Source organism: Rhinopithecus bieti, unplaced genomic scaffold (genome assembly GCF_001698545.2).
Source record: "Rhinopithecus bieti isolate Rb0 unplaced genomic scaffold, ASM169854v2 scaffold_26426, whole genome shotgun sequence".
Classification (NCBI taxonomy): domain Eukaryota; kingdom Metazoa; phylum Chordata; class Mammalia; order Primates; family Cercopithecidae; genus Rhinopithecus; species Rhinopithecus bieti.
Window position 1 is genome coordinate 668,676 of NW_016811945.1, and position 24,495 is coordinate 693,170.

Consider the following 24,495-nt stretch of genomic DNA (forward strand, 5'->3'; position numbering starts at 1 on the left):
TCCCGCACTTTGGGAGGCCGAGACGGGCGGATCACAAGGTCAGGAGATCGAGACCATCCTGGCTAACCCGGTGAAACCCCGTCTCTACTGAAAATATAAAATCTAGCCGGGCGAGGCGGCGGGCGCCTGTAGTCCCAGCTACTCGGGAGGCTGAGGCAGGAGAATGGCATAAACCCGGGAGGCGGAGCTTGCAGTGAGCTGAGATCCGGCCACTGCACTCCAGCCTGGGCGACAGAGCGAGACTCCATCTCAAAAAAAAAAAACCTGCTCAGTAAAGGTGGTGTGCATTGGCTTATGGGGAATGACAGCAACAAGGGCCTGGCCCAGAGGCAGCACACTTTCTCTGGCTGCATCCCTAGGCCAGCCCAGAGCCTCCTAGTGGGAACCTCCATCTGGAGTCAGGGTTTCTTTCCCCCCACCCCCACAGCAAGTGGAGTCTCTGGGTCCTGCCCACTGCCCAGTGCTTCCACCCTCCATCAGCCCACTCCGAGGGCCATTCTTCTCCTCCCGGGTCCAGCGGCTTCACTGTCATTAACAACAGCATTTATTGAACCCCTACTGGGGAAAGGAACATTTAATGTTCAACATGATCCTGACAGGTTGTTTTTTGAAAGGTGGAAAACTTGTGGCTCAAAGGCATTAAGTAGCTCAGCCCTAGGTAGTAGCAAGTGGCAGAACCCTTTCCCAAGCCGGGGTGCCTTTTGACTCTTGGCCCTCCCTTGGATCCTGAGCATGGTCTGGAAGCCTTAGACATGCCTATCTATGCTCCAGTGCCTAAAAGCCGTATCTCCATGTCTCCTGGGGCTGGCCTGTGGAACCTTACAGAAGGCAGGAGCCCTGTCTTAGCACTGCCATTCCCTCCAGCTCCTTAACACCCTCCTTGCCAAGGGAGCTCAGCAGTCCCCACTTAGGGAAATCGTGAAAAAAAATCTGAGTTAGGCCGGGCGCGGTGGCTCAAGCCTGTAATCCCAGCACTTTGGGAGGCTGAGGCGGGCGGATCACGAGGTCAGGAGATCGAGACCATCCTGGCTAACACGGTGAAACCCCGTCTCTACTAAAAAAATACAAAAAACTAGCCGGGCGAGGTGGTGGGCGCCTGTAGTCCCAGCTACTCGGGAGGCTGAGGCAGGAGGATGGCGTAAATCTGGGAGGCGGAGCTTGCAGTGAGCTGAGATCCACTCCAGCCTGGGCGACAGAGCGAGACTCCGTCTCAAAAAAAAAAAAAAAAAATCTGAGCTGGGAGTTGATGGTTTCCTAAGGCTGCTGGACCACAGCCACCTACAGTTACTCAAGGAAGAGACTCCCTTCTGGAAAAACGTGGCCAGGGAGATGAAGTTGACCAACCCAGCACCCTTCTTCTCTCCACTTGCACTCCGGGTGGTCCTTCTTGCTTCTCAGAGATAGGTAGCAAGTGGCTGCCCCACAGCACCCACATCCTGGAAGCTAAGCTATGTTGTCGTCTGCCCAGAACCCCTGCCCTCTAGGTGCCACTGCTCCCAACAGTTAGGTAGTGGGAGTGCTAGAGAGTTGGAGAGCCGGGCGCGGTGGCTCAAGCCTGTAATCCCAGCACTTTGGGAGGCCGAGGCGGGCGGATCACGAGGTCAGGAGATCGAGACCATCCTGGCTAACACGGTGAAACCCCGTCTCTACTAAAAAATACAAAAAACTAGCCGGGCGAGGTGGCGGGCGCCTGTAGTCCCAGCTACTCAGGAGGCTGAGGCAGGAGAATGGCGTGAACCCGGGAGGTGGAGCTTGCAGTGAGCTGAGATCTGGCCAGTGCACTCCAGCTTGGGTGACAGAGCGAGACTCCGTCCCCCCAAAAAAAAAAAAAAAAAAAAAAAGAGAGTTGGAGAAAACCTCATTGGACGCTCTTGCAGGGTAAGCAACCTCTCCAGCACCAGAAGCGGTCTTGGACGTGGCTCTCACCACGGTGATTGTCATCTCTTGCCTTCTTAAAGGGTGTAGTGTAGAGTAGATAGATCCAGGATCTTCTTGCTTCTAGCTAAAATGTGTTGAGAGAGAGGCTGGAGACACACCCTCAGGCACTGGGGGTGGGGAGTAGAGACTCCCCCAAGAACGGGGGTGGGGGCAGGGGCGGGGGGGATGGAGGACAATCAGTGTTTCCTCCATAGCTACACTTGCAGCCCCTGGGCACCCCCTTCATACTCATGACAGCCAAAAGAAAGGAGAGCAAAGAAACTGCCTAGGCCAATTTAAAGTTGAAAGGAGTGGGCACAGTGGCTCATGCCTGCAATCCTAGCATTTTGGGAGGCCGAGGCGGGAGGATCATTCAAGGCCAGGAGTTCAAGACCAGCCTGGGCAACATAGCAATATTCTGTCTCAACAGAAAATTTAAAAATTAGCTGGGTGTGATGGTGCATGACTGTAGTCCCAGCTACTTGGAATGGTGAGGTGGGAGGATCACTTGACCCCGGGAGTTTGAGGGTGCAGTGAACTGTGATTGCACCACTGCACTCTAGCCTGGACAGCAGAGACCCTGGCAAAAAAAAAAAAAAAAAGTTTAAAGGCCCAGATTCTCACTAGGGTTAGGCAATACATCAGGGGTCTTCTTAGCTCTGTTAAAGCTTATTGGTCTCTTACCAAGACAGGACGTAAACCAGGACAACTGGAGGTTTCCTTGGGTCTAGGCAACTACCCTACCAGACAGGCTTCGGGGGAACCAGGCTGCTAAAGAGTTGACAATGACCACTTTCACTTTTGTGGGTACAGGGCTAAGAGAAGAGGGAAAAGGAGCAAGAGAGGCTCTCTTGGACTTTCAAAACATGGCTTTAAGAGTTGCCACTCAGGATGCAATCCTTAGACTAAATCTGATCCCTTTGTTAAAATGGCATAACGTTTATTTACAATATTTATACAGTTTGAGTGACAAGTCAGGACTTCACAAAAGCAAAACCATTCTTTTTGAAGGGAAGTGGCAGGCAGTAGACTTTCCCTACACCTGCCAGAAGCAAGACAGACAAACAGATCTATAAACATTATGAACTAGGCAGGTGGACACTGGCCTTTTTGCTCCTTGGAAGGAACTGAAAAAATGCATAAAAACAACTTTGGGTGCTGTACCCTTCAACAATGAAACCACACTGTGGAGGGAGGAGGGGCCACTGAGGCAATTCCCCAGCACAAGATATAGTGTGAACCACCAAGAAATCCTAGTTGGTAGGACAGAGCCAATGTCTTTTTTTTTTTTTTTGAGGCAGAGTCTCGCTCTGTCACCCGACTGGAGTGCGGTGGCCAGATCTCAGCTCACTGCAAGCTCCGCCTCCCGGGTTTACGCCATTCTCCTGCCTCAGCCTCCCGAGTAGCTGGGACTACAGGCGCCCGCCACCTCGCCCGGCTAGTTTTGTATTTTTTTTTAGTAGAGACGGGGTTTTACCGTGTTAGCCAGGATGGTCTCCATCTCCTGACCTCGTGATCCGCCCGTCTCGGCCTCCCAAAGTGCTGGGATTACAGGCTTGAGCCACCACGCCTGGCCAAGATCTTGGTTCAGAGGCCCTGCCTCAGCTGAGACTGGAGACAAGTCCTTAGTCTTGATCCCAATTGCTACCGAGGCTACTCGGGTGGAGTTACCCTTCGGTCTTCTTTGGCTGGCTTTTCTCCCTGCTGTGTGCACTGGCATCTCATGGGGGTTTCAGCAGCTGTGTGTGGGGAGGTGGTGGCAAAGTGGCTACAGTGTGATGCAGTTTTAATAAAAATTTTATTACACAGCCATAATGTAATCAACACGTCTCCAAATCCAAATGATACTAAATACAGATCTACATGGTGGATCAAAATGACTCCAGCGAATTATCTGGATTCTATAATTTTATGTCTTTTAAAACCAGAAATCAAAAAAAGTCCAAGTTCATCATGATAGGAGAGGTCCCAGCAGCTCCAGGACTCTGCTGAAGTCCAGGCAATGTTAACAGTCTGTGATTCCACATTTACACAATGGTCTATAAAGAGTTGCGGTCAATGGACTATTCAAGTATATATGATTTTAACGAGTCCATCACCACTCCTTTGCCCAACTGAACTGTGTCACAGCTACCACATAGCTGTGTTACAGTCGTATTTAGCAATTTTACAGTCATAATACTCCTTTAAAACCATCCATTGCTGCTTTAAAAAAAAAAAAAGTAAACTAAGTTAAAGCGACACTGAGGCTCTACTAAACCCAGAAGTTACCAAGTTCATTATGTTTAAATACAACTTACAAGTCCATGATTTCCCATCATCCCCCTTCCTTGTACAAAAGCAGGGTGAAGAAGCACAAAGCAGAGCTTTTAGATTCCTCTCTTGTGGAGATCAGGAGCTCTCAGCTGTTCCTTTAGCTTAGTTCTTGGTATATATAGTCAGCTGTACTTTGTTCTGAAAGATTTGTTAAATGCCACTTTTATTTACACTTGGAGCTTTACACCTGAGAATGATTATCAAGCAGTCAGCTTATCTCTTTTCAAACATTTCATAAAGACATACACACACTTCTGCTGGCTTCGCCCTAGCTGCACAACAATATATATGCTGACCATATATATGTATACACACACACAAAACTGCACATGCTTGAAACATTTGCAACCTAAATCTTTTTGAGATGGAGTCTCACTCTGTCACCCAGACTGGAGTGCAGTGGCACAATCTCGGCTCACCACAGCCTCTGCCTCCCAGGTTCAAGGGATTCTCCTGTCTCAGCCCCCCAAGTAGCTGGGATTACAGGCGCGCACCACCATGCCCGGCTAAGTTTTGAAGTTTTAGTAGAGATGGGGTTTCACCATGTTTGTCAGACTGGTCTTGAACTCCTGACCTCAGGTGATCCACCCGCCTCAGCCTCCCAAAGTGCTGGGATTACAGGCAGGAGCCACCGCACCTGGCGTAACCTAAATCTTTTGTGTTTGCTCTCCACATTCATGTTCAGCAATTTCTCTTAAAAACAAAACAAAATGTAATTCTTGCCAAAACAGCAAAACAGAATCACTAGGAAGAGGCTGGTATACTGGGTGAGAAAAAGAAGTTCTATGTTCAGCCAAGAAGCTGTGGGCTGTACCCATGGGATGAGCAAGACATTCACTGCCCTCCCTGGTACCCAGCCATGGGCTTCCCTCCCGCACCTGCCAGGACACAGCCTGCAGGTCAGGGGGCTAAACTGGGGAGTTTTCTCCAAAGTTGGGAAGGGATGGGGAAGAGTAGGTGGGGATGGGGAAGTTACACAGCTACAGCAGTCAGGCCTGTTTAGTAAGAAGAATCACATTTAATGAGTTTCTTTCTTGCAGTTTCAGATGCTCAAGTACAGCTGAAAAAAATCTGAAACAGCTATAGACCCATGACAGACTGATACAAAGAGTACTGCATTTAAAAAAAATGATAAAAAAATCCACACACTTAAACACACACATACACACTCTCGCTCTCAAATTAGACCCCCCCCCCACAAATGTACACTTTTTGGAAACTAAACTGGTTTTGAAACCCCTTCTTCCAAAAAGAAGGGCAGAAGAGAAAGATGAAGAGAGGGAGGACCGCAGGTGCCCAATCCCCGCTCCCTCCACAAGGTGGGGGCCGAATGTTCAATGGGTGGGCCAAGGCAGTCTGGAGAGAAGACCGCCCAGTGCTGCTGCGATTGCCCCAGGGGCTCCAGCAAGATTCCCAGCTCCATGGTAATACTGAATGCGTGCAGAGTGGCCAATGAACTGCGCGGTTAAAAAAACAAAAGGCAAACACAAATCTAAAGACATGGATAAAGCCCAAGAGAGCCCAGGCCCACACTGGGTGGGGCCCTGGGGGAGGGGAGGCTGGTGGGAGATGGTGTGCAGACAAGGGAGGTCTATACAGCAAATGGTTTATATTACAGATGACTGGCAGTTTAGAGTCTCTTCCCAGTTCGACAGCTGCTCCAGCCCAAAGAGGCTAAATCAAAGGAAAGGAGGAAAGGTGGGACGCTGCGATGGGGCATGCGGGGTCAGAAGCAGCAGGCTGGGTGTGCTCAAATAAGCCCTCGTCGTTTTTTGTAGTCTTCCAAGTTCAGAGATCTCCTTGGGGCCCCATCCTTGGCTGGTGGAGCCTTGGAGGTGATGGCTAAAGCCTTTGACTCTGTGGGAAAGAAGGGCAAGTTGGCAGCTGAGGTCCCACGAAGTCCTCTTAGTCCTGTGCTGCACTCCTGAGGCAGCCTCCTGACCGTGGCCCTGTTCCCTCTCACCATACCCGCAGTCTGTCTTGGCCTGGCCTATGGATGCTGATGAGCCAGCATTCCCCTTTCTTCCCTTAAAGTGGGCTTCTTTGTTGCCCCAGAGAACCATGGATCCACCTGGTCCTCAGCCCTCACCACCCGCCCCACCCTCACATACCTGAGCTGGGAACTTGTAAATCAATCTTCACATCAAAATCGTGTACTTTGAACAGATCTTCTGAGAGGTCACTGGCTGACTTAGAATTCAAATCTTTATCTTTGCCTTGACCCTGGAATGTGAAGAGGAAAACTAATGGTAAGAGCATAAATGCAAGTGGATTTCAAGCAGCAGCAGCCGCGAACGGTAAAAAGCTCTTATTTCAGTTCATTAGATTTTCCTACTAAGGCGTCTTTCTGATTCCTTCTCTCAGAGGGAGGCCACGGACAAAGAGCTTTCTCTCCTGAAGGCTAAAAGCACAGAGAAGAGTGCAGGCTCATGTCTGTGGTATGAAGGTAGAAAGGGTGGGCTTAAGACAACGGGTCACCTCCTGACCTAAGATTTCAGAAGTCCTGAGACCGGTTAGACTCCAGCAGGAAAAGAGGAAAAGACTTAACTTGGACGGATAACTGCTTTTTTTTTTTTTTTTTTTTTTTTTGTTTTTTTTTTTTTGAGATGGGCCGTCTCGCGTCTTGTCATCCAGGCTGGAGTACAATGGAGCGATCTAGATCACTGCAACCTCTCCCTCCCAGGTTCATGGCGATTCTCCCGCCTCAAGCCTCCTCAGTAGCTGGGATTATAGAACCCGCCAACCACACTAAATTTTTTTTTTTTTTTTTTTTTTTTTTGAGACGGAGGTCTCGCTCCTGTCCCGCCCAGGCTGGAGTGCAGTGGCCGGATCTCAAGCCTCCAACTGGCAAGCTCCGCCTCCCGGGTAAAACGCCATTTCTCCTGCCTAGCCTCCCGAGCAGCTGGGACCCACAGGCGCCCACCACCGTCGCCCGGCCTAGCTTTTTGTATTTTTTTTGGTAGAGACGGGGTTTCACCATGTTAGACCAGGATGGTCTCAATCTCCTGACCTCGTAATCTGCCCGTCTCGGCCTCCCAAAGTGCTGGGATTACAGGCTTGAGCCACCGCACCCGGCCTTTTTTCTATTTTTAGTAGAGACAGGGGTTTCACCATGTTGGCCAGGCTGGTCTCGAACTCCTGACCTCCGGTGATTCGCTCACCTCCGACTCCCAAAGTGCTGGGATTACAGGCATGAGCCACTGCATCCAGCTAGAAAACGGCTTTTAAATGTGCTGTTTTCCATGAGCTTTCACTTTTACAATATCTGATCTTTGTATGTTATCATCTCTCCTCCTGTGAAGTTGGCAGGGTATGTAGTAGTACCCTCATTTTACACAGGAGAAAAAGGGGGATGCTGAAGGCTAGAAGCCAGCTGCCGAAGGACAGTCAAGGCCCTAGGTAAGTAGTGGTGTTAGGTTTGGAACTAAGGTTGTCTGTTGATTTTATTTGCAAATAACTGGGATGGGGAAGGGACTCCAAGAGGGACGCCCTGTTCCTCCAGGTGGAAAAATCAAGCCCAGACTAGCCAAGGTGCTTGTTTGGTGTCTCAGCTAGCAGCCTCACTCAGCAGGCAGCAGGGCGGTACCACACTTGCCTTGCTCATTTCCTTTGGAGCATCTGGTAACACTCCAGAACCGTATTTTGCATTCAGCTGGGCCAAGATGGCAGCTTGAACAGCTGGGTCTCTGGACTGGGAGAGAAAATCAGTTATTTTAGAGATTGTTTGACACTCACAGAGTCCTACTGCCAGATTCTTTCCCACCTACCAAACTAACATCACAAGCACCACAGCGGGCCCATCAGCAGCTAGTGGGGTTTTCCTCAAAGCAGCAAAAAAAAAAAAAAAGGCAATTAAAAGCTTGAAAGCCAAGCCCAGCCCAGCCAGGCCCTAGCTAAGGACCACATTACTAATGTCTGCTGCACTGTAAACCCACCCTGATACAGCAGGATCAGTCACTAGGTTTTTGTAAATCCATGCCACGTTTTCACTGCCTATATGCCCGATTAAAAAAGGAAGTATCCAGACCCAAGAGCTTCAGACAAGCAAATCCCAGCTAAGAAAACATTATTTTTAACTTCGTTATTAATTTCCTAACGGAATTCATTTTATGTCCTAGAATCTAGGTCCTGACTAAAATGTCCTCTTTCGGCACTCACATTAGAAACGATGGTAGGCTTGCACTGGCGCCGGGTAAACGGATCCATCTGTTGGTTTTTCATGTTGTGACTTTCAGCCTGAAACAGAGAGCATGCACCACAGAACTGTATCTCCATCCCCCTACCCTTTCACCATAAGCTCACAGGCAAGTAGGTCTTTGCAAGGGACTGAAAAGAGAAAAAAAAGCGATCATCCTTTTCCTTTTTTTAAAAATTTTGTGTGAGATGGAGTCTCGCTCTGTCGCCTAGGCTGAAGTGCAGTGGCGCAATCTCAGCTCACTGCAACTGCTGCCTCTCAGGTTCGAGTGGTTCTCCTGCCTCAGCCTCTCCAGCAGCTGGGACTACAGGTGCAAGTCATCACGCCCAGCTAATTTTTGTATTTTTAGTAGAGACAGGGTTTCGCCATGTTGCCTAGGCTGGTAAACTCTTGACCTCAGGTGATCCACCCACCTCAGCCTCCCAAAGTGCTAGGATTACAGGCGTGAGCCACCATGCCCAGCTAATATTTTTTCATTTTTTAGATGGATTCTCACTCTGTTGCCTAGGCTAAAGAGGAGTGGCTTGATACCAGCTCACAGCAACCTCTGCCTCCCAGGTTCAAGCAATTCTTGTGCCTCAGCCTCCCAAGTAGCTCGGGTTACAGGTGCGCACCACCACGTCCAGCTCATTTTTACATTTTTAGTAGAGATAGGGTTTTGTCATGTTGGCCAGGCTGGTCTCAAACTCCTGACCTCAGGTGATCCACCCACCTCGGCCTCCCAAAGTGCTGAGGTTACAGGCGTGAGCCACCGTACCCGGCATATCATTCTTTCCCTTCAACAATACCAGAGTAGATATGGGGGCAACAACCAAGAAACAGAAATTGAGAAAAAACAAATACCTGTGGAGTAGAATCTAAGGGTGGGAAAAGGCAGGACAGGGCAGAAGACTGCTGCTTTTCATTATGAATAAATTACATCGATGTATGTGGACATACAGAGAGTGTGTGTATATGTTAAGTGCACATGTTATTTCAATAATTAAAAAATAAACTTGGGCAAGATGTAGAAAAGATGTCATGGTTTATTAATTAACTTTGTTTTAGTGATTCAGATAAAGTTTTCTTACCACAAGGGCCTTCTCAGACTCTACAATGTTCCATTCCCGGTTCCGTTGGTTGATGTAACTGTGGGGTGAGTAAGAGGGATGAGTCAATGGCTGTGAAATGAGGGATGGAGGGGACCACTGGGCCCTGAACCCATATATCTATGGGGTCAGTGCAGCACAAAGTGTACAGGCCACAGGCTTGCCTGATAATTTTGGCCAAGGTCTGTGGGCCAAAAATAGGCTCCATAACACACCTGATAGCGGATATGTTCTTGGTCCGCTGGCGGTCCAGGGCCTCTGCCCGTTCCTCCAGCTCATTCAGCTGATCTTGGATTTGTTTGGCCTTGTCCTGATCCCCCAGATCCTCAGCCATGGCCTACACACAGAGAGATGTGTGAGTTCTTGGCTACATACAACTGACTCTATATCAAGTATCCCCTTACTTCCGGCACAGGCAAAGATATCTCATGTGGTGAGCAAAGGACAGGAGATATGGAAGAAAACTGCAGAAGTACTTTACAAATACAAGATATAATTTATATTACAGTAGTGCACAGTACAGTGGGGAACACCTTCCCATATAGCTACCTGGCTGTGGGTCCCTGGTGGCAGTAGAACGCCAGGTCTCACAGGGTGGCTAAACCACCATAACAAGGCCCACCCCAACCCGGTGTGAAGAATGGAAAATCACCAGCCACAGGTGGCCTTGACAGTGTCATCTGTCTGTTCAGACTCAATGCTGAATACCACCCAGGGTCTATTTTATTACACAGGAAGCTGAAGTGACTAGAAAGTAAGAAGACTGGCACGCAGGAGATCAGTTTGAATTTAGGGAATGGAAAATGGCCAAGGAACGTTGCCCAGGCGCCAAGAACACACTGTGTTGCTTATAATCGAGCCCAGAATTTTCTCCCAATCCTGCCACCACTAACTTGGCAGAAGATGAACAAGTTTGATTTCTACATCTCCTTACAGGATGAGGAAAGAGGCTCCAGTACAACTCCTCACCTTTTCCTTCAGTAGCTGAGTCTTCTTCATAGCGTAGTTGGGTGGAGCTTTTCTGAACCTTTCTTTCTCTTTTACAATCTGTACCAGAGAGGAGATACCAGCAGTGAGGTATTCCTAAGCTATTTTTGCAGACAGGCTAAGTAAGCCCATTTTGGATGCAAACAGCTAGTTACAAGGGGGCTGCTCTTCCTATGGCAGTGCCATGCCCCAGAGAGAGACAGAGCGGGTTCATTCCAAGGGATACTATGCTGCTTCCCGGGTCACGGAGATTCTTCTGGGACAGTCTGAAGGAACATGCACCAAGAAACAGCAGCCCAAGGGCCTGGTAGTGTAAGGCTAGCCACTGTCCAAGAGAACAGAGATCAAATAATTTTACCAAGATGTTTTAGAGAAGGAAAACTCTTGAAGGATCAAGCCTAGCAGAACACAGATCCTGGAACCCTAAATACACTTTAGTGTATGTAGCCTCATTTGTTGTCTCATCTAAACTCTGAATACACTTCAGTCTATGTTAGCCTCATCCGCACATAAGAATGTATAGAAAAAAGCTTGATGAACAATAAATACTAAGGTAGTAGTATCAGTATTCCCTAATTTTCATGCATAGCTAAAAAGGTCAAGATATAGGGAAATAAAAGAGAATCATGTTCTCCTCTCAACACTGGTTCTTGATGAACCTCCAGGCTCTGGGGCACCAGGTTTCTTACCTCTTCAATGTCCTGATCATTGAATTTATAATTAAGAGCTTCCTTAATAGATAATTCCTTTTTATTGATTTCATCTAGAGTGGGCAACTGCATACCAGCAGAGAACATCTGGATCAAAAACACGATACAAGGTTATGAGTAGGGATTTTGGAAAGGTATTTTCTCAACATGCACGAACAACTGCTAGGTAATCTCTAGCCACGTACCGCTTCTTTCCACTTCATAAACTCACTTTCGGTGAATTCTTGGTTTGAGACAAACTCTAAACGGAACACGCGTTGGTCATTGCCATGCCTACATAAAAGAGAGACAGCATCTCCAAGAAATGTGCATGTTGACTGTAGTACAAGTAAAGCAACTTTACCAGACTATGTACTACTTATATATACCTATTGGAGCGGTTCTCAATCCTAGCTACCCTATAAAATCATCCCAGGCTGTTTTAATGGGCAGCCAAGATTGAGATCCCAAAGCTAGCACTGGAAACCAAATGGGCTTGGTCAGAGCTTCAAGTCAGTTTACATTAAAATCCATTACAGTCAGCATCAACAATATGCAACAGAGCCTGGGACAGGGGTACATGCCTGTGGTCACAGCTCCTCAGGAGACTGAGGTGGGTGGGAGGATCACCTGAGCCCAGGAGTTCCAAGCAACAGTGCACTATGATGGCACCTAGAACAGTGCCTGGCATACTGTACATTTGGTAAATATTTGCTGAGTGAACGACACTTTCATTTTATTGAAGAGGAAATGAAGTCCATAAAAATGATCTTTCTTGTTACACATGAGGTTATGAGACAGAGCCAGAACCAGAAGCAAGCCTCTTGGCCATGCTTGCCAAGGAAATGCCAGCGAGGCTCCGGGAGGGTCTCTTACAACCCGACATTTCCTTTCTCTGTGTCCTACCACTTCATATATTTGGTTCCCCCTAGAGGAGAGAATATCGTACCTTCCCTATAGACAAAGATGGAATACAAATCTCCCTCCAAGTGTACCTTGTGGAGATTGCATAAATAGCATTCATGGTAACAAGGACCATTACACACAGAGAATAGCAGCCCCCAAAGCCAGTGCCTGTTTAAAGTGGAAGCAGAAGCTGCCCCAGAAGTGCCTCCTACCGTAGTTGCAGTCCTTTGTTTGTTCTGGTGCCACCTAGCTGGTAAACTTTGGCGGTTTCCACAACACCTGTAATCTCAGCGACCTAAGTGAGAGGACAGAGACACCAGTCAAAACCAGACTCTTCCAGGGCTTTCCACAACACTCTTCCTTTGCGTCTCTCTATCTGAACGCAGACAACTGATCGAGTGCTGAGTAGAGTCCACAGCTGCCAGGGGTTCTGGGCACCTTTCTCAGGTTTAGAATGCAGATGCCCAAGCACAGGGAGCCTTGTGCCCAGGAGGAGCTAGTGCCAGCAGAAGAGGAGCCTGGTGGGGCCCACTGGAAGCTTTTCCTCCAACTAATTCTAACTTATGAGGGATGTATTTGGGATTTCACCAGTTGATTTTTATCAACCAAATGTGAAGACCATGTAGGTCAGTTTCTGTTGCCCAGCATTTCAGGGTATGGCATGGCTGCAGGTCCTCATACAAGGAGATAACACATGTAAAAACCAGACAACTAAGAATAAAACAAAACAAAAACAAGTCAGGCTGGGTGCCAAGGTTCATGCCTGTAATACCAGCACTTTGGGAGGCTGACATGGGACGACTACTTGAAGCCAGGAATTTGAGACCAACCAGGGCAACACAGAGAGACCCAGTTTCTCTTTTTTTTATTTTTTTATTTTTTTGAGACAAAGTCTTGCTCTGTCGCCCAGGCTGGAGTGCAGTGGCGCGATCTCAGCTCACTACAACCTCTGCCTCCTGGGTTCAAGCGATTCTCCTGCCTCAGCCGTCCAAGTAGCTGGGACTACAGGCATGTACCACCACGCCCAGCTAATTTTTTGTACTTTTAGTAGAGATGGGGTTTCACCATGTTAGCCAGGATGGTATCAACCTCCTGACCTCATGATCCGCCCGCCTCCCAAAGTGCTGGGATTACAGGCATGGGCCACCGCGCCCAGCCGAGACCCAGTTGCTACAAAAAAGAAAAAAAAATTAGTTGGGCATAGTGGTGTGCACCTATAGTCTTAGCTACTCAAGAGGCTGTTGTAGGAGGATTGTTTGAGTACAGGAGTTCAAGGTTGCAGTGAGCTATGATCACACCGCTGCATGCTAGCCTGGCTAACAGGGCGAGATCCTATCTCAAACAGACTGGGCACAGTGTCTCAGGCCTGCAAACCTAGCGTTTTGGAAGGCCAAGGCAGGAAGATGGCTTGAGTCCAGGAGTTCCAGATCAGCCTGGGCAACATGGTTAAGACACTGTCTCAAAAAAAAAAAAAAAAAAAAAACCAACACCTGGGCTGGGTGCAGTGGCTCACGTCTGTAATCCCAGCACTTTGGGAGGCTGAGGTGGGCAGATCACGAGGTCAGAAGATTGAGACCATACTGGCTAACACGGTGAAACCCCATCTCTACTAAAAATACAAAAAATTAGCTGGGCGTGGTGGTGGGTGCTTTGTAGTCCCAGCTACTTGGGAGGCTAAGGCAGGAGAATGGCGTGAGCCCGAGAGGCGGAGCTTGCAGAGAGCCAAGATCATGTCACGGCACTCCAGTCTGGGTGACAGAGCAAGACTCTGTCTCAAAAACAAAACAAAAAACCAACACCCAGCACTTTAGGAGGCTGAGGCCAGAACATCACTTGAGGCCCAGAGTTTGAGACCAGCATAAGCAACAGAGAGAGGCTGTCACTACAAAAAATTTTTTTAAAATCCCAAAGTAAGGCCAGGCACGGTGGCTCACGCCTGTAATCCCAGCACTTTGGGAGGCCAAGGCGGGCGGATCACAAGGTCAGGAGGTTGATACCATCCTGGCTAACATGGTGAAACCCCATCTCCACTAAAAATACAAAAAATTAGCCAGGCGTGGTGGTGGGCGCCTGTAGTCCCAGCTACTTGGGAGGCTGAGGCATGAGAATCACTTGGACCCAGGAGGCAGAGGCTGCAGTGAGCTGAGATCATGCCACTGCACTCCAGCCTGGGCAAATGGGTGAGACTTTGTCTCCAAAAATAAAAAAAAACTGAAAAATTAAAAATAAGGCTGGGCTCAGTGGCTCATACCTGTAATCCCAGCACTTTGGGAGGCCTAGGTGGGTGGATCACCTGATGTCAGGAGTTCAAGACCAGCCTGGCCAAAATGGTAAAACCCCGTCTCTACTGAAAATACAAGTATCAGCCAGGTGCACTGGCGGCCGCCTGTAACACCAGCTACTCAGGAGGCTGAGGGAGGGGAATTGCTTGAACCCGGGAGGTGGAGGTTGCAGTGAGCCAAGATCATGCCACTGCACTCCAGCCTGGGCAACAAGAGTGAAACTCTGTCTGAAAAAAAAAAAAATACATAAATAAATAAAAATAAAAATAGGCCAGGTGAGGTGACTCACGCCAGCACTTTGGGAGGCTGAGGCAGGCAGATCACAAGGTCAAGAGTTCAAAAGCATCCTTGCCAACATGGTGAAACCCCATCTCTACTAAAAATACAAAAATTAGCCAGGTGTGGTGGCGGGCGGCTATAGTCCCAGCTACTTGGGAAGCTGAGGCGGGACAATTGCTTGAACCCAGGAGGCGGAGGTTGCAGTGAGCCAAGACTATGCCATTGCACTCTAGTCTGGGTAATACAGTGAGACTCCATCTCAAAAGAAAAAAAAAAAAAGGGGCCGGGCGTGGTGGCTCACGCCTGTAATCCCAGCACTTTGGGAGGCCAAGATGGGCAGATCACGAGGTCAGGAGATCGAGACCATCCTGGCTAACATGGTGAAACCCTGTCTCTACTAAAATACAAAATTAGCCGGGTGCGGTGGCGGGTGCCTGTAGTCCCAGCTACTCGGGAGGCTGAGGCAGGAGAATGGCATGAACCCAGGAGGCAGAGCTTGCAGTGAGTGGAGATCACGCCACTGCACTCCAGCCTGGGCGACAGAGCGAGACTCCGTTTAAAAAAAAAAAAAAGAAAGAAAGAAAGAAAGAAAAAAAAATGGTAAAATATTATATAAATAAATCCCAAAGCGTTGGGATTATGGGCGTAAGTCACTGTGCCCAGTCCACCTAGTCCACAGAAGCAGTGCTGGAACCTACATAATAACCTGTATTAGTTTGGAGGGTGTTTTTTAACCTCAATACAATTCCCTGGCATAGAAGTCACTTGGTATGCAACATGAAACTTTTCATTCATTGGTTTTTCAAATGAACATATCTTTTAGATTATGTAACTCCCCATGAACACTTCATAGATGCCTCCCTTCTCCCTTTTATACTGAAGGGGGAATAGAGAAAATTATTCTAAATCCAAATCTTCCAGTCCCTTGGGCTCTAAGTCCTCTTCTTGGTGACAAGTCATGAAGGATTCCTGGGCACCTCAGACTGTCACTGCTCTATGGGGATCCTACTTGGAGTCTACGCTCCATCAAATGCTGACAAGAGAGTGATAGATTTTTTCAGTAGCTTCTGCCCTCAGTTGAGACTAATTCTATTGAAAGCATGGACAATTGTCCAAGGGAAGAAATACCAACCCGGTAAACTGGTTTGCTGTTGTGGTTTCCAATGCCAATCCGCACAAAACATCCTGTGACAGTTTTAGCAAAGAAGGGCATGTGACACCAACGTTCTAGTTTATGTCGTGATAATCGAACCCGATTCAATTCTTCAGGTAAGGAAACTGGTTGGGATTTTGGAGGGATCTCTTCTTTCCTAAGAGGAAAAAAGGGGCACTGGAAACAATGTTCATCATAAAAACAGAACAAGATAGAAAATAATATCAACTCCTCAAAACTTAACCAAAGTACATGTGACTAGCCTAGGAGGAGAAGTAAATGAAGCACCAGCAAAGACTTGTAATAGGATCTTGATCCTGACCAGCAGTGTGAACTGTTTCAAATGAGACCGCCATCTTAGATAACCCATCAGAGTAAGAAAACGAATGAAAGCTCCAGGCCAATCTGAGCGTGACATGAAGTCAGTTCCTACCTTCCAGGCCCAGGTGAAATGTCCAAGCGCACAGGCTAGCAGCCAAATGAATGGGCTGACGTGCTGGGGAACTCAGTTCAGCAAACCAAAGGTAACCAGGTCAAAGTTAGTGGCCCAAACAGGGCCCACTCTTCCTGAAAAACCCACCTATCCTGCCTACTAGACCAAAATGTACAAGAGCTTACTCCTCTTCTTCATCAGATGACGATGTTCGCGATGACCGATCTGACTTCTCACTGGATTTGTCATCCTCTTCCTCTTCTTCATCATCAGAGTAGACCTCACTGGTTTTTAATGGCTGTTTTTTGGCAAGGAGCTCAGCTAGAAAGAAAGGAGAGATGTTTACCTACGTTTTCTCAACAAGAAAATGAATTCATTCTTGAAAAAGAACTGGAAATGGAAGAGGACTCAAATACACAGCTCTGTCCTCTCTAGACTGGATTGTGCTAACTTGGGGTATATACAGAAATGAGTTAAAACACAGAGTTAAAATTATTCAGGTGCCAAATATCAGACTCCAACAGATGAAAAAAGGGCTGGAAGACTGATACTAAGTAGGCAGAAAGGGTAACCAACACTACTGACAGTTCTCGTTTATGGCACTCAAGACACTTGACTATGGGGAGGAAAGAGGTCCCCCTCTTGATGACTTCAGAAGCTTCTGAGGAAAACTTCAAATAGGAGAGTGGCTGAATCACCACTGGTACATCTACCAATGAACTACTGTGCAGCTATAAAAAAGGAACGTGGGGCGGGGTGCGGTGGCTCATGCCTGTAATCCCAGCACTTTGGGAGGCACAGGCAGGCGGATCACTTGAGGTCAGGAGTTTGAGACCAGCCTGGTCAACATGGTAAAACTCTGTCTCTACTAAAATACAAAATTAGCCGGGCGTGGTGGCTGGCGCCTGTTATCCCAGCTACTCGGGAGGCTGAGACAGGATAATCGCTTGAACCCAGGAGGCAGAGGTTACAGGGAGCCAAGATTGCGCCACTGCACTCCAGCCTGGGCAACAGAGCAAGACCCTGTCTCAAAAAAAAAGAAAAAAAAAACAAAAAGAACATGGCCAGGCATGGTGGCTCACAGCTGTAAACCAAACACTTTGAGAGGTCGAGGTGGATAGATCACTCGAGCTCAGGGGTTTGAGACCAGCCTGGGCAACATGGTGAATCTGCATCTCTACCAAAAATACAAAAAAACTAGCCAGGAGTGGTGGCTGGAAAAAAAAAAAAGAGAGAGAGAAAAGTGTGTATAGTACGCTACCATTAATCTAAGATGGGAGGTGAATCTGTGTACTTACGATTTAAAAAGAAAAAAGAATAATATAAAACAATTTTAGGCGGGGAGTGTTGGCTCACGCCTGTAATCCCAGTACTTTGGGAGGCTAAGGCAGACGGATCACTTAAGGCCAGGAGTTCAAGACCACCCTGGCCAACATGGCTAAACCTCATCTCTACTAAAAATACAAAAAAAAAAAATGAGCCAGGTGGTGGTGCATGCGTGTAGTCTCAGCTACTCAGGAGGCTGAGGTGGGAGAATCGCTTGAACTCAGGAGGTGAAGGTTGCAGTGAGCTGAGATCGTGCCACTGCGCTCCAGACTGAGTAACAGAGCGAGATCCTGTCTCAAAAAAGAGAGAGAGAGATGCACAGATGGACAGATGGACAGAAGGAAAAAAATAACTGCAATGGATCAAAACACATAAAGCATGTTAAAAATCGTGAGTTCACAAGGATATTCAAAACAAAACTCATCAGTCATCTTTGGAAGTTGCTAAGAATTATCTCTCTCTTTAAAATATGGCAGAAACAGGGTCTCACTATGTTGCCCAGGCTGGTCTTTTTTATTTTTGAGACCCAGGTTGCAGTGCAGTGGTGTGATCTCCACTCACTGCAAGCTCCGCCTCCTGGGTTCACGCCATTCTCCTGCCTCAGCCTCCCAAGTAGCTGGGACTACAGGCGCCCGCCACCACGCCCGGCTAATTTTTTTGTATTTTAGTAGAGATGGGGTTTCACCTTGTTAGCCAGGATGGTCTCGATCTCCTGACCTCATGATCCGCCCACCTTGGCCTCCCAAAGTGCTGGAATTACAGGCGTGAGCCACCGCACCCGGCCCCAGGCCGGTCTTGAATTACACATGTGAGCCACTATACCTTGCCAGGAACTATCTCATTCTTTCAAAAACTGGTAAACGAAAGAAAAATTAATCAAGCATTTATCTTGCCTTTCCTGTTCAAAATGTGCCTGGTGGGTAACTCAATAGTTGATTAGAAGTTTCTCTTTGGCCGGGCGCGGTGGCTCAAGCCTGTAATCCCAGCACTTTGGGAGGCCGAGACGGGCGGATCACGAGGTCAGGAGATCGAGACCATCCTGGCTAACACGGTGAAACCCCATCTCTACTAAAAATACAAAAAACCAGCCGGGCGAAGTGGCGGGCGCCTGTAGTTCCAGCTACTTGGGAGGCTGAGGCAGGAGAATGGCGTAAATCCGGGAGGCGGAGCTTGCAGTGAGCTGAGATCCGGCCACTGCACTCCAGCCTGGGCGACAGAGCGAGACTCTGTCTCAAAAAAAAAAAAAGAAGTTTCTCTTTATAGAAGCAGGCTAGATAATGAATGAAGAAAGAATGATAGATTCGAAATATCACCATTTTGCAACCCCTAACGAATTAAATTATCTAGGTAATGACCATCAATGGGTACTAGGACAGAACTATTATTTCTTTTTCATTTTTTTTTGAGATAGAGTATCACTCTTGTTGCCCAGGCTGGAGTACAATGGTAGGATCTTGGCTCACTGCAACCTCCACCTCCCGGGTTCAAGCGATTCTGGTGCCTCAGCCTTCCAAGTAGCTGGGACTACAGGCACGTGCTACCACGCCTGGCTAATTTTTGTATTTTTAGTAGAGATGGGATTTCACTATGTTGGCCAGGATGGTCTCAAACTCCTGGCCTCAAGTGATCCACCCGCTTTGACCTCACAAAGTGCTGGGATTACAGGTGTGAGCCATCGTGCCTGGCGTGGCTATTTTTTGTATTTTTAGTAGAGACGGGGTTACACCATGTTGGCCAGGCCGGTCTTGAACTCCTGGCCTCAAGTAATCCTCATGCCTCAGCCTCCCGAAGTGTTGGGATTACAGGCGTGAGCCACTACACTCAGTCCCACATTATTTTTTGTTGTTTTTTTTAAGATGGAGTCTCTGTTGCCCAGGCTGGAGTGCGGTGGCGCAATCTCGGCTCACTGCAACCTCCGCCTCCCAGGTTCAAGGGATTCTCCTGCTTCAGCTTCCTGAGGAGCTGGGATTACAGGTGTGCACCACCACAGCCAGCTAATTTTTGTATTTTTTGTAGAGACGGGGTTTTACCATGTTGGCCAGGCTGGTCTCGAGCTCCTGACCTCAGGTGATACCCCCGCCTTGGCCTCCCAAAGTGCTAGGATTATAGGTGTGAGCCACTGTGCCCAGCCCCCACATTATCCTTTCTAATTCTTCACCCCTCTCTATACCCATGTCCTTTGCTATGTGCCTTAGTCATTCTTCCTGGGCCCATAGTGACACCGTGCCAATTCCAAGTCTAGGCCTTAAGAGGCGTATGTGTCTCTGCTTGCCCCTTTTATACTTCTGTCATCACCATATAAAAGTGCTCGGGGTTTACTGGCCCAAGGAGGGAGAGAGAGGAAGAACAGACCTGGCTACCACCTGTAGCTTGGAGATAATTCCAGCTGAACTCATCCCATCAGGCGGGTGAATTGCAGTTGAACTTCAGATGCATGAGCAGGAACAGGGGTTAGTTTGTTACTTCACATTATTGTAGTAAGAGCTAACTGATAGGATTGTTAACATCATAGACTGAGAGACAATCCGATATCATGTGTCTCCTGATGGAAATACATACCACTACCTAAAAATCAGCCTTCCCCAAGAATAAGCAACAACGACAACAACAGAACAAACCCAAATCTGACCAATTCCGTAGCTCTAACTACCCATTTATAGGAAACTCAAGGGACTAGAAACACGTTCAACAACAAGAATGAGATGCAGTCACCATCGTGAGAAACCAGAAGACGAATGACCCAGTTTCTTCAGCAAATACACTGCAAGGCAGGGCAAAAAGATATGGGGAAGAAAACATACAGATTAAATGCCTTAAGGTACATAATAACAGATCACAATGTATGGACTTTAAGATCCTGATTCAAGTGGTTCAATTATTTTTTAAAATTACAATAGAAATAGAAAAATTTGAACACTGACTAGATATTTGATAAAGAGTTCATTGTTATTTTTAGGTGTAATAATGGTATTGTAGTTAGGTTTAAAACAAAATAAAAGTACTTATCTTATAGAGGAACATATTGAAATATTTATGGTTAAAATATAATAATCCTGGTATTTGCTTTAAAATAATCTGATGAAAGGATTATAGATTTAACAAGACTGGCCAAGAGCTGACTGCTGAGGCTGGATGATAGGTTCGTGGATGTTTATTGTACTATTCTCAGTATGTGTTGGAATTTCATTTAATTATTTATTTATTTATTTATTTATTTATTTATTTATATTTTATTTATTTATTTATTTGAGACGGGAGTCTTGCTGTGTTGCCAGGCTGGAGTGCAGTGGCGCAGTCTCGGCTCACTGCAACCTCTGTCTCCTGGATTCAAGCGATTCTCCTGCCTCAGCCTCCCGAGTAGCTAGGATTACAGGCACGTGCCACCACACCCGGCTAATTTTTTTGTATATTTAGTAGAGATGGGGTTTCACCATGTTAGCCAGGCTGGTCTTGAACTCCTGACCTCGTGATCTGCCCGCCTCGGCCTCCCAAAATGCTGGGATTACAGGCGTGAGCCACCGCGCCTGGCCTGTGTTGGAATTTTATATGAGAAAGACATAACAAGAGGGCAAAATAAAAACGGACACCAGGAAGTCAAATCATATAAAGACACAAAGTAGCCATTACCTTTCCTCCCCTTACCTGTTCTGTTCTTTCGTTTTTCTCGCTCTGCTTTTAGCTCCTCCATGGCTTGAGATTTCTTATCTAGTTTCTCATCCCGCTTGGAACGCCGTTCCTTGTTGTGGGATGTTACCTAGGAAGGGAAGGATATATAGGATGGCCCTTTTTACCAACAGCTAATAAGATTCTCTAAACCCACTTAATGCATTTAGTCCTCCAGCGTTATTCTATATGGGTTGCAGAAACTTAGAGCTTGTAGTGTAAGGGGAGAGAGCATCCTCTTGTGGACAAAGAGGATAGCGCAGTAAAATAAGCCCTGTCCAAAATGCCTAATAACAAGTTCAAGAATTACCCGAATAAACTCTTTCTGGAAGAACACGCTAGAACACAGCTAATGTTGGGATTACAGGCATGAGCCACTACACTCAGCCCCACATTATCTTTTTTTTTGTTTTTCTGAGACGGAGTCTCATTTATCATTTTGATGATAAATACAGAGATTACTTTCCCAGCTATATTTATACCAAGTAAAGGATGACATACATCTAAGTAAACATCATAAGCATCTGGCTACCTAGGACAGATTGTTTACCAACTTTTCTTTGAGGGTTGCTCACTCACTAGTGGGCTGCTTTTTCTTTAAACAGAGCCTCGCTCTTCTGCCCAGGCTGGAGTGCCATGGCACGATCTCAGCTCACTGCAACCTCTGCCTCTGAGGGTCAAGCAATTCTTGTGTCTCAGCCTCCCGAGTAGCTGGGATTAAAGGCATGAACCACCGTGCCAGGCTAATTTTTGTATTTTTAGTAGAGATGGGATTTCACCATGTTGACCAGGCTGGTCTCAAACTCCTGACCTTGAGTGATCTGTCCGCCTCTGCCTCCCAAAGTGCTGAGATTACAGATGTGAGTCACTGCAGCTAAGGGCTGCTTTTTAAATGCAGACTTCAGTGAAAGCTGGGCACAGTGGCATATGCCTGTAGTCTCAGCAACTCAGGAGGATTGCTTGAGACTAGGAGTTTGAGGCTACAGTGTGTTATGACCGTGCCAGTGAATAGCCATTGTACTCCAGCCTGGGCAACATAATGAGACCAGAGAAGGTAGGAGGAAGGGAAGGAGGACGGGAAGGAGGAAGGGAAGGAGGAAGGGAAGAAGAAAGGGAAGGAGGAAGGAAAGGGAAAGAAAGGGAAAAATAAAGAAAAAAAAAGGAAAAAAAAAAAAGGAAGGAAAAAGTGCTAAGGAGTTAATAGCACAGCTGATGGTGAAACACTGGAATATGTCCAGAGATTAATGAAACCATGCCACAAGTCTTGTACTAATAAGCTTAGGCTGATTAATATAAACCCACATTTTACACACACACACACACACACACACACTCAAAACAGAGGTTTATTCTTTGGACAATGAAGAACACTGAATCTCCTACCTGAGATTCTTGAATCTGTGTCAGCTTTTTCTTTTCTTGCTCCTCTTCTTGCTTTTCTTCTTTTCTTTCTTTTCTTTCTTTTGGCTGTTTTAGTTTTTTCTTGATTTCAAATCTGGTTAAAAGATATTTGTTTGGTTTTAACCAGCAATGAAATGTATGTAAAAATTGATTTCTATTAGATAGGAGAAAGGAACTAAGGGAAAGGAGCTCATAGATATTTTGGCTTTCCTGCAAGAAACTCTCATGTTACCTTTTAAGTACATTAAAAATATTTAATATGGGCCGGGCGCGGTGGCTCAAGCCTGTAATCCCAGCACTTTGGGAGGCCGAGACAGGTGGATCATGAGGTCAGGAGATCGTAGACCATCCTGGCTAACACCGAGAAACCCCGTCTCTACTAAAAAATACAAAAAACTAGCCGGGCGAGGTGGCAGGCGCCTGTAGTCCCAGCTACTCGGGAGGCTGAGGCAGGAGAATGGCGTAAACCCGGGAGGTGGAGCTTGCAGTGAGCTGAGATCCGGCCACTGCACTCCAGTCTGGGCGATAGAGCGAGACTCCGTCTCAAAAAAAAAAAAAAAAAAAAAATTAATATGTTAATTACAACAAAATATAAAATATTTGATTGCATTAAGTTGAATATGTTTAAAATGAAAGAATATGGGCCGGGCACAGTGGCTCACACCTGTAATCCCAGCACTTTGAGAGGCCAAGGCGGGCAGATCAGGAGATCAAGAGATCAAGACCATCCTGGCCAACATGGTGAAACCCTGTCTCTACTAAAAATACAAAAATTAGCTGGGCATGCTTGTAGTCCCAGCCTGTAGTCCCCGCAACTTGGAAGGCTGAGGCAGGAGAATCGCTTTAACCCGGGAGGCAGAGGTTGCAGTGAGCCAAGATCTCACCACTGCACTTCAGCCTAGCGACAGAGCAAGAAGCTGTTTCAAAAAAAAAAAGAGAGAGAGAGAACATATATAGGATATTGCTGTACTCATCTGCGCCACTCTAGCCTGGGCAACAGAGTGAGACTCCATCTCAAAAAAACAAACAAACAGGCCAGGTGTGGTGGCTCGCACCTGTAATCCCAGCACTTTGGGAAACCAAGGCGGGCAGATCACGAGGTCAGGAGATTGAGACTATTCTGGTCAAAATGGTGAAACTCCATCCCTACTAAAAATACAAAAATTAGCCAGGCGTGATGGCACATGCCTGTAATCCCAGCTACTCAGGAGGCTGAGGCAGGAGAATCGCTTGAACCTAGGAGGCAGAGGTTGCAGTGAGCCAAGATTGCGCCACTGCACTCCAGCCTGGACGACAGAGTGAGACTCCACCTCGAAAACAAACAACAAACAAACAACAACAAAAACCACACAATGACAGACCATTTCACAACCCACCAGGATGGCTATTATCATAAAGAGGAAGGCCAGGCACGGCGGCTCACACCTGTAATTCCAGTACGTTGGGAGGCCAAGGCAGGAGGATCACTTCAGTCCAGGAGTTGGAGACCAGCCTGGACAACATGGTGAGACCCTGTCTCTACAAAAATTTTAAAAATTGGCTGGACATGGTGGTACATGCTTGTAGTCCCAGCTACTTGGCAGGCTGAGGTGGGAGAACTGCTTGAGCCCAGGAAATTGAGGCTGCAGCAAGCCATGATCATACCACTGAACTCTAGCTAGCCTGGGCAATAGAGCGAAACCCTGTCTCAACAACAACAACAAAACAAGGAAATGACAAGTGTTAAAGTGTTAGTGAAGATGTGGAGAAACTAGAACACTTATTGCTGATGGGAATCTAAAATGGCGCAACATGGCCGGGCGCGGTGGCTCAAGCCTGTAATCCCAGCACTTTGGGAGGCCGAGACGGGCGGATCACGAG

The 24,495-nt window shown here is 47.2% G+C and overlaps 1 protein-coding gene across 1 annotated transcript in view; it reads right to left on the minus strand.

The window, feature by feature from the left end:
* Positions 1–3,696: 3,696 nt before the first annotated feature.
* RTF1 (RTF1 homolog, Paf1/RNA polymerase II complex component) overlaps positions 3,697–24,495 on the minus strand; it is a 30,994-nt gene continuing 10,195 nt past the window's right edge. The window contains exons 3-16 of the mRNA XM_017895412.1: positions 22,618–22,729; positions 21,214–21,325; positions 16,431–16,566; positions 15,792–15,969; positions 12,311–12,393; positions 11,399–11,486; positions 11,193–11,300; positions 10,486–10,563; positions 9,732–9,853; positions 9,499–9,556; positions 8,392–8,469; positions 7,829–7,924; positions 6,345–6,456; positions 3,697–6,090 (exon numbers count right to left, since the gene is read on the minus strand). Coding sequence (XP_017750901.1) covers positions 5,984–6,090; positions 6,345–6,456; positions 7,829–7,924; positions 8,392–8,469; positions 9,499–9,556; positions 9,732–9,853; positions 10,486–10,563; positions 11,193–11,300; positions 11,399–11,486; positions 12,311–12,393; positions 15,792–15,969; positions 16,431–16,566; positions 21,214–21,325; positions 22,618–22,729 — 1,468 coding nt within the window. The 3' untranslated portion in view covers positions 3,697–5,983. The remainder of the gene's footprint in view (positions 6,091–6,344; positions 6,457–7,828; positions 7,925–8,391; positions 8,470–9,498; positions 9,557–9,731; positions 9,854–10,485; positions 10,564–11,192; positions 11,301–11,398; positions 11,487–12,310; positions 12,394–15,791; positions 15,970–16,430; positions 16,567–21,213; positions 21,326–22,617; positions 22,730–24,495) is intronic.